The sequence below is a fragment of the Aythya marila genome, assembly GCF_965140915.1.
Source record: "Aythya marila genome assembly, chromosome: Z".
Taxonomy (NCBI): Eukaryota; Metazoa; Chordata; class Aves; order Anseriformes; family Anatidae; genus Aythya; species Aythya marila.
In genome coordinates this window covers 62,793,152-62,801,950 of record NC_139080.1, presented here as the reverse complement: position 1 = coordinate 62,801,950, position 8,799 = coordinate 62,793,152, and the positions used below count along the sequence as shown (strand labels likewise).

Genomic DNA, 8,799 nt, shown 5'->3' with positions numbered 1-8,799 from the left:
CCTACACAGTATGCAAGTGAGTACACTGGGTATTCTGAACTCTGTATGAATATTTTTATTAGACACTGAGAACATAAGAACAGGCTCAGAAGCAGAAAAAGCTCTCAGCTTATTTTAGAGTGACTACAAACATCGTGCTGACAGTGAACAGACTGAATTTATACCAGCCTTATAAAACAGTAAGTTAACTTTTAAGGAGAAGCTCAAAATGAAGAAAGCTTTTTTTTTTTTTTTTTTTTTGAAAGACAGCAAAATCACCTTGTAATAATAATGCCCACATTAGTGCCCTCTTAAGACTTCCACTTGGCACCAGGCCATTGGAAGATTATTTCAGCTTGCCAAAGTGCAAATACCTTTAGAAAGTCTAAAACAATTGAAACTGGAAGTACACAAAGGTAGAGAACAATTGAAACTGGAAGTGCGCATTGGACCAATCTACTCTCAAAGAAGTTTCACACTCCTTTTATTTCTGTATTTAAACAAACTGACATTCACCAGCTGCCCAGTTGTTTGTCTGAATACTGCTCTCTCACACTGCGCATATAGAATTTGAACCAATACACAGAATCTTAAAGTGTATTAGGAGACAACAACTCTCAATTCATTCACTTTAAGGAAACTGCAAAACTAATTAATATTACACTGTTTTCTCTTCCACTTTGTACTGTGTTGAGAAAGTTTCAAATGTAAACTGTGCATTTAAACTACTTGCTGTGCTACTTAAAGCCCACTAACTTAACATGGTCAATTGTTTCAAACTTGGTTCCAAATTAAACCTTTTTTCTAAATTTTCACCACATACAAAATAACCTCATTAAAAAATACAATTCTGTCAAAACCAGGCTGGTGAGTAACATTATTGTTACAATACAGAAATAAAGAAAACAACATAATTTCTTCTTTTTTTTTTTTCTCCCCGCCACTGCTAGCAGCACAGCATTACTAACAACTTCAGGAGCTTCTTGCACCACCTTCTTCCTCTTCTTTATGTTGTAGGCACAGTGCTGGTTTTACCACTTTTAAGTGATGTTTTGACAACCACAGCTGAAAAAAGCAAGAAGAAAAGAACATTTATTACTAACTGTAGCTGTTAATCAATAAACTGCAAAACTAAACACCGTAAGGATATATTGCATATAGATAGCTTTTCCTCTATCATAAAAAGCAAATAATACATGAAATCACCTACCTCTACTATATTACTTTACATCCTCAACTCAGTTGAGTTTTTTCTGCCAAAGGAATACGATCCCAAAGTTGTAGCAACTGCTCTCCAACTTGTGGTTCCAGCTCCTAGAAACAAGCAGGAAATGTGAGAAGTTATTTCTACTGCTACTATTAAACATACAATTTATATCTGACAATTTAGTTTCTGTAACTAGTAAATTTGGAGTATGAAGGAATAATGTACTTCTACAGAAGACTTTCCACGTGAAGTATATAGTTTTGTTGAAAGCATAAATACAATACATATTAAAGCAACGAGTCAGTTTCTACAACTTGACCTATTACTTCAAAGGTGTAGTGCAAAATTCTGCCAAGTAATGCTTCTTCTACCACATGAACTTTCTCTTGTTCCACAACAAAGCTTCCATTAGTTCAACAGTACCGCATTAGCGGAATATGCAGAGTGCCTCAATGAACTGTGATTCAGATTAACAAATACATCAAGACAGCTGATAGATGTCAAGCCTAAAGGAAGTAAAAATAAAACCAACATAGTTCCATCAAGTAATGGAGATGCTATGAGACAGTAATATTACCTGGCCATCTCTGCTTATTTGTACTTTCTTATTGTCATTCCAAGGGTTGAGCAAATGGTGTGCAAACTGAAAAGGAATGCTTTCTTTTCGGATCCACTCCACCTTAAATATACCTCCTAAACCGGCAGATCCCCAGTCTTGACTTTTTTCACTCCCTATCTCAGAAGACATTCTGGCAAATCCCTGGAGCAAGAATTGAAATGTGAAAGGAAAAACACAGTTAGATTAGATCTATTTGCTTTGGAATTAAGTAATGATTGGACTGGAGACTAAACTTTCAAATTACTTTGAGTGATTCTCACTCTCTCCCAAGAAGCTGGATATTTAAAAAAGTTTACATCTGGAAATTAAAAGTATCTTTCATTTTTTCCTTTTCAAATATGCCTTCTAGAATTTGACCATTGAGAACGCCTCTCAATCACTCATGACTACCGCTAAAAGGCTCTAAACTTTTTACAAAGTTTAAAGTATGTTGTAAAAGCATTTAAGTGTAAGGGATCAAGATGAGTGTTCTACTACAAAACAGTCAGTTATTATTTGCTAGCTGTAGGTATTTCTTACAGAAAATATATTCCTTCATTCTCATTCCCTCTGTTCTACTGACTCTATGTGAAATTTTAACATAGCTGTTCATCAAAGAAAGAAGTCACAGTGTGTTTGGTTTTCTTATTCAAAAAATTGGAAAGAAATTCCAGAAAGACAAGTATACAGATAGGAAATTAGAGAAATTCTAAACCCAAAATTTCTTCTCAGTTCTTTAAGCAGGCCACCCCTACTTGCCTCCTACGAGCCCCTCCCCCCCCAAAAAAAGAAAAAAAAATTACAAGCGCTCCTAATGCAATCATTCAGGCAAATTTGTGTCAGCTATGACATATATAGGGCACTGCTCTTCTTGGACTCCTGAGTTCCCAGCACACACTACTGCTTTAAGACGCTGTATTGGACTTAACATGCCAAGGTTTTGGTAACAGCTGGGAGACTGCAGGGGTGACCTCTGTGAGCAGAGCCCAGCAGCTACCTCATGTCAGAGCAGAGCCAGCTCCAGCTGCTCCAAAAGGGACCTGCTGCTGGCCAGAGCTGAGCCAGGGAGTGATGCTGGGTGGGCCTCTGGGAGAGCAGAGGTAAGAAAGGGGAAAAAATGCTATGGAACAACAGCTGGGAGAGCAAGGAGTAAAACATCCCTGCAGACCCCATGTGAGTGCAGCAGGAGAGCAGGAGGTGCTGCAGGCAGGCAGCAGCAGTTCCCCTGCAGCCTGTGCAGGGAGAGGCCCCTGGTGGAGCAGGCTGTCCCCCTGCAGCCCATGGGTCCCACGTGGAGCAGATCTCCACGCTGCAGCCCCCCCATGGGTGGAGGAGCCCCCGGTGGAGCAGGTGGATGTGGCCTGGAGGAGGCTGTGGCGCCCATGGAGAGCCCCCGGGCCTAAGAACTGACCACAACCTCCATTTGTCATTTGCCTGCTCTGCTTCAGGAGAAGAGACAATAGGATAGATGGGGTTGAAGGGATCGTGCTTTTAGTTCAAGCTGTTCTAGTCTGTTATTAGGAAGCAACAAATTACATGAATCTCCCTTAGGCTGTCTGTTTTGCCTATGATGGTAACTGGCAAATGAGCTCCTATCCTTATGTCAGTCCATGAGCTCTTTTTCCACCATAATTTCTCCTTGTCTTTTTGAGGAGGGGGAATGAGAGAGCAGTATGGTGGAGCTTGTCTGTCTACTGGTGTTAAACCACCACAGTCCTAGATAGCTCAAGACAAACTTAAATGGAAATTAATAGAAGGAATGGAGGTTTAAAAAAAAGAAGTGGAAAGCAAAGACAGACTTGGTGCAAGAGAACAGTAATAGTAATGGAAGTCTCACATTTTCATGAACATTCATTGTATTGTCAAAACTGGAGGGCAAGGCAACATCAACTACTCACACTCCAGATTTCAGCATGTATTTCCTAGCCTGTTTCCTTCTCCAAGAGCCCCAGTACAACAGACCATTTTCGTAACCAACCGGCATGCCAAAAATTTCTTTCCAGTAGCACATCTGCATTTGCCAAATTATCACATGGTATTATCAATACAGATGTATTTTGACTAGGTCATTATGTTTTTACATTTAGCTGACTTATAAGTAGATTTATATAAAAAAGATAAACTTCCTTTACCCATAACAACTGAGTTCACCCTCCTCTACAACAGTAAACATGCAACTTTGTGCCACCAGGTCAGATCTTTAACTTCAAATTGGACAACTTTTGATGACGAATATCTTGCTAAGCTAGAATTTTTAAAGTAAAGCATTATAGTACATTTTACATAGGTCACACTGATCACACCCTCTGACCTAAACATTTGACAAGTCAAGACAAAGCTCTGCAAGTATCATAGTATGACTTCCCCCCCTCACAGATTTTAGAAAATACTGTTCAAGCAAAACAGCTATTATTCAAGTTAGTCAGAGACATCTATGAGTTTCCTAAATTTAGAAAGCTGCCATTGGATTTTAGCTGCTTAGCCATTTACTAACATTTACAGTGTTAGTTTTGGCATGCAAAGAAAAAGGTAGCAAGCCCTTGCCTTTTTTTTGTGTGTGTGTCTGCTTTTAACAGATTAATGTAGGCCGTAAGCATTCTGACAGATGTTTGAAGGCAATTCACTACTAGCCTTTGAGCAAAAGGTTGAGTTACCTGAAAAGTCTTTTTTATTCTAAGTAAAAGGTCAGAAGTCCTTTTTGAAGCAAAAACCTCTGCACCAAACGTATTCATCTACTAAACCATCAATCAGAGCTAACATTTAGCATTAACTACAGACTCACCTGAAAGTGTCCAGATCCTTGAACAGAAAATATTAAGTAAACCATGCTGCTGTCCCAGAAAGCTCTATTTAGTTTTCGTTCATTGTTTGGCATTGTAGACCATATACCTTTCTGCTGAGAAATATCAAGGTTTTGCAAGTTGCTACTTTTCATTATGAAGTACCTAACTGGCATATTTGATCTTGGTGAAGGAGATTGGGAAGCCTGGAAAAAATAAATTTAAATTAACAAAGTAAGTCAGGTTCTATGGTTTTACTTTTAAAGCATTTTAGTACATGAAGATAAAACTTTCAACTGCATTCCTGCCCTCCATTCCCATATTCTGCTAGAAGAACAGAACTTCTGTGGTGGTTCTGCCTGGGTTGTTTTTTAAATGAATTTCAGGTCTGTTTTTTACATTTTTGAAGCATTTTCCAAAGCAATCACTCATGAGGAAAAGCAATCAAGTATGGCAGAATATGCCTAAATTGTCCAGTGATTAAATAAACTTCTTTGAAGTTTGACACATCTTCAGGTGAAACTAACCTGCAGTCTAGAAGAATTAACTTTAAGTACACTACTTGTAATTCTGCCTTCAGGAAACACTCTTTTACACTGGCTGAATTTAAAAATTGAAAGACCTAAGACAAATTATTAAATCTTCCAATAAGTCACTGCCTATGGGAACAGCAGGTTTTCTTCTTAGTTATTGGTTTAATATTACTTTGGCTTATTAAGTACACAGGGAGAATTACACCAGTGACTTCAATAAAAATGCATGCTTTGTTAAAATAATTGTCATTAGATAAGTAAGGCAGGTAACACAAAAAAAAAAGAGAATCAGTATCTCAGCATATGCTATTATGAAAACAGAGGTGCGAAAACACAAGAAGCAAATTCAAAAGTGTACTAATTCTTTCAGATCTGTATTATAAACAGTAATTCAGAGTAGAAATGAGAACACCTTATCTGCCTATTATATGTAGTTTTTAAAAAATCATTTTTATTTAGATAGCTTTACTTCAGCTTTTATATTTTGGATAGCTTTTAACTCAGCACTGTACAAAGAAGAACATTTTTTGCTTACTAAACTAGCATAATGAGGATATTTAGTCTAGGTTTTAGGTTCTAAAAGTTAATGTTACACAGCTGTTAAAAAATGAAAATCTAAGTTCTACAATGTTGTTGAAAAGTATCGGGGAATTTATTTTTGAAGTTCTGCTGGTACCAGAGGGGGATAATTTATGAGAACTCTACCTTTCCAGATGTTGTTGAAGAAGGACTAGCACATGGGCTAGGATAGCTACTACTGTCTGTAGACCTCGCTGATGATTGATCTGACCTGTCATCTGATGTTCGTTTGGAGTGCGAAGTAGTTTTTTTGTTGTATTTCTTTGGCTGGAACACTGGAGGCATAGATTTCATTAAAATTCTAAAAAGTAAAGGAAGGTACAGGATGTTTTAAGATACAAGAGTTTGATACAGAAAAATTTACATGTACATATCAGTGTTTTCCATGAATATGCAATTACTGTAATTCCAAACAATATCAAACACTTTAATAATAATTAATATATATATTTATGCATTTGTTTTGCATGCTAGGGTCAAACCTTCTCTTCTGATACTTCTTCCCAGAGAACACAGTTCATGAACGACATTCCTGAATGTCCTCTCAAACAGCATGCATACATACCAAATACTTACCAGTGAAATCAGCTACAGTATACTACAGGAAAGTGCCAGTTCTTCCATCTATACTGCCATTTTTTTCTTCCTTTATGTGACTAGCAGAAATTCAAGTGATGCTTTTACAGATTAAAAAAAATATTGCTTATGTTCTCTAGAAGATCTCAATAGCTTACTTTTCAGCATTAGAGGAGTCATCAGGCAATTCAGTTTCTGCCGAGCTATTTCTACTGCTGGTTGACCTCCATGCAGATGCTAAAGGAAGTTCTTCAGAAGACATAGGCCTTGGCCTCTGACCAATTCCTGAAGGCTGCTGCAAACCTGCAGCCTGTTCTTCAGTACTTAAAACAGTTATGATTGCTTTTATTATCGTTTCATCAATTTGAGACCACGGTTTAGAAGGAGCTCGCATACGACGCAGAAATAAGCTATGCCACTTCTGTCTGAGTTGCAACAGCAAACAAGCAACCTGCAATGAATTTCAATTCTGTTAAAGACTAACGAAAGTTAAATCAGACAAGTACATTCAGACTTATTAGTCAGCATCTGGCATTCTAGAACAAGTAGAGTCCAAGCCAAAGGGCAAGACTAAACTGTAGGGGAAGCCGGAGAAAAACAAACATTTAAAGAAAGCTGCTAAGTGCTTTAAGGTCATTATTAGAACCTTTTATTTCAACTAGCTCTGCACCAAATTCAAGTTATTATACAGTAAACTTACAGGACTTATTTTTCACTTTAAGTCATGAAATGCTTTATGCCTTTTCTCTCCACCCAGTCTGAATGTATGCATGCTTCATATAAGAGGGAGAAGAGCTTAGTTCTAGGGGACATCACTTTCTTATGCAAACTTTAGCTCAAAGGAGGTTAACTGAGCTTAGAAGACTCTAATCCAACTTCCATGTTATCAAAGTTTTGAACATCTCTACAAGAGACAGCATTATTGTTGGATCTGATTACTCAGTGTTTCATAAACAACTCTGCTTCCTAAAACAGCCAGAGCTTCTCTACACATTACTTACCTCAGAGTCCAGTTTGAGATGAAGCCATTCATCTAGCTTCAGTAACGCTGAATTAGAATTTGCTTCATCCTCCAGCTCACTATCACTGTTCTCATTGGATACCCCATTCCCTGGATTAAATATATGTATATAGGAATGTTAATGTACCTTATATATTTTCTACTTACAAAAAATACTCACTATTGTATTACCTGAAATAAACCTACCTTCCTTCTAAGTTTTACTCCACTTGATACTATTTCACCTACTTTTCAAAGAAACATTTTATGATCACTCATTTCATGCAAATACATCGCCGTAACAAGTCTGTTGGGCTACTTTTGTTTCAGTAGCAGAACTCCAGCATCCAGACCTGCTGAGGGTCCTGCTATATAAGCAGCTGTATTGACATAATTTGACTCAACCCACATAATGATTCGTTGATGTTGATAATGGTTACCACACAAACCTTTGCTGGAAGCTGTTTGCAAAACTGCACATCACTCTATGCATTACTTTCTAGTGAAACAGCAGATTAAAGACCCAAATAAAAAAAATAGTTATATAGATATTACGAATTATTATTATTCCTTGGGGAAAAACATTGCAGTTCAATCAGGATAAATATCTTTTTTTTAAATAAAAAAAAAAAAAACAGGTAACAGTTAAAGAGCAAGACAAGAAAACTTCTAACAAACTCTTATTTTGATTCAAACTAGTATTTATAGAGAACAGACAGCAGGACAGATTATTTCTGCTTCTATCCCTACAGCATTCCACTTAAATTTAAAAAAAAAAAAAATAATGAAACTTCTTTGTATTCCCAATTACTTCTAGCTACTAGGATAGCCAATTGTTTTTAAAAGTTATCAGTAGAATAAAATTGATAATGTTTAAAATGCATGTTTCAGCTAGAAGCCATATATATTTTGCCATACCAATAGTTTCTAAATTGTTTGAGTTTGAATAATCTGGTTTACACTGTCAGAGAAAGTGATCTGTAGGAGAAAAAACGTATATACTATACTTTTCAGTACTAATACTGCCATTACACATTTCATAATATTAGTTGCATTTTTTATTTCATTACTAACTATAATTTGTGATTCTTCAGAACTATGTGAGTATAATTTATGGATATGAACCATTAATATTCATATACATTAATTTAAGTGATGTAATATTGGTTGCATCTTCCTTGGGGAGAAAATATAAAAGTTGCTACTGGTTGCTCTAGAAATATTACGTAAAAAGTTCTAAGTTATTCTGAAAATTTGACACCTATCTTCAAACTAAGTACTAGCACATCAAAGCACCCTCTGTGGAAATTACAGCCTTTCCCAACACCTCATACAATTTTGTTCCAGTCAAAAAATGCTTAACATCACCTTAAGGATAAGCCTCGTGTTGGTCCTGCCTTCAGAGTGACCAGACTTCTACGATTGGCCTTGCCACCTAGACTTTAAGTACTGTAGGGGGACCTTGAGGAGCAAATAGCAAAGGAACTGCTAGCAACTCCTACAAATCTATGTTGAAGTACTACAGATGTAGTTCAGAGCAGCTTTCA

At 36.8% G+C, this 8,799-nt stretch overlaps 1 protein-coding gene across 2 annotated transcripts in view; it reads right to left on the bottom strand.

The window, feature by feature from the left end:
- Positions 1-893: 893 nt before the first annotated feature.
- Positions 894-8,799, bottom strand: part of YTHDC2 (YTH N6-methyladenosine RNA binding protein C2) — a 31,957-nt gene continuing 24,051 nt past the window's right edge. The window contains exons 24-30 of one of the 2 annotated variants that reach the window (XM_082783882.1): positions 7,254-7,363; positions 6,411-6,703; positions 5,803-5,977; positions 4,567-4,770; positions 1,764-1,946; positions 1,190-1,293; positions 894-1,044 (exon numbers count right to left, since the gene is read on the bottom strand). In XM_082783882.1, coding sequence (XP_082640008.1) covers positions 1,213-1,293; positions 1,764-1,946; positions 4,567-4,770; positions 5,803-5,977; positions 6,411-6,703; positions 7,254-7,363 — 1,046 coding nt within the window. In that variant the 3' untranslated portion in view covers positions 894-1,044; positions 1,190-1,212. Of the gene's footprint in view, positions 1,045-1,189; positions 1,294-1,763; positions 1,947-3,682; positions 3,796-4,566; positions 4,771-5,802; positions 5,978-6,410; positions 6,704-7,253; positions 7,364-8,799 lie in introns of those variants that run through there. The other variant, XM_082783883.1, reaches the window with a different exon arrangement.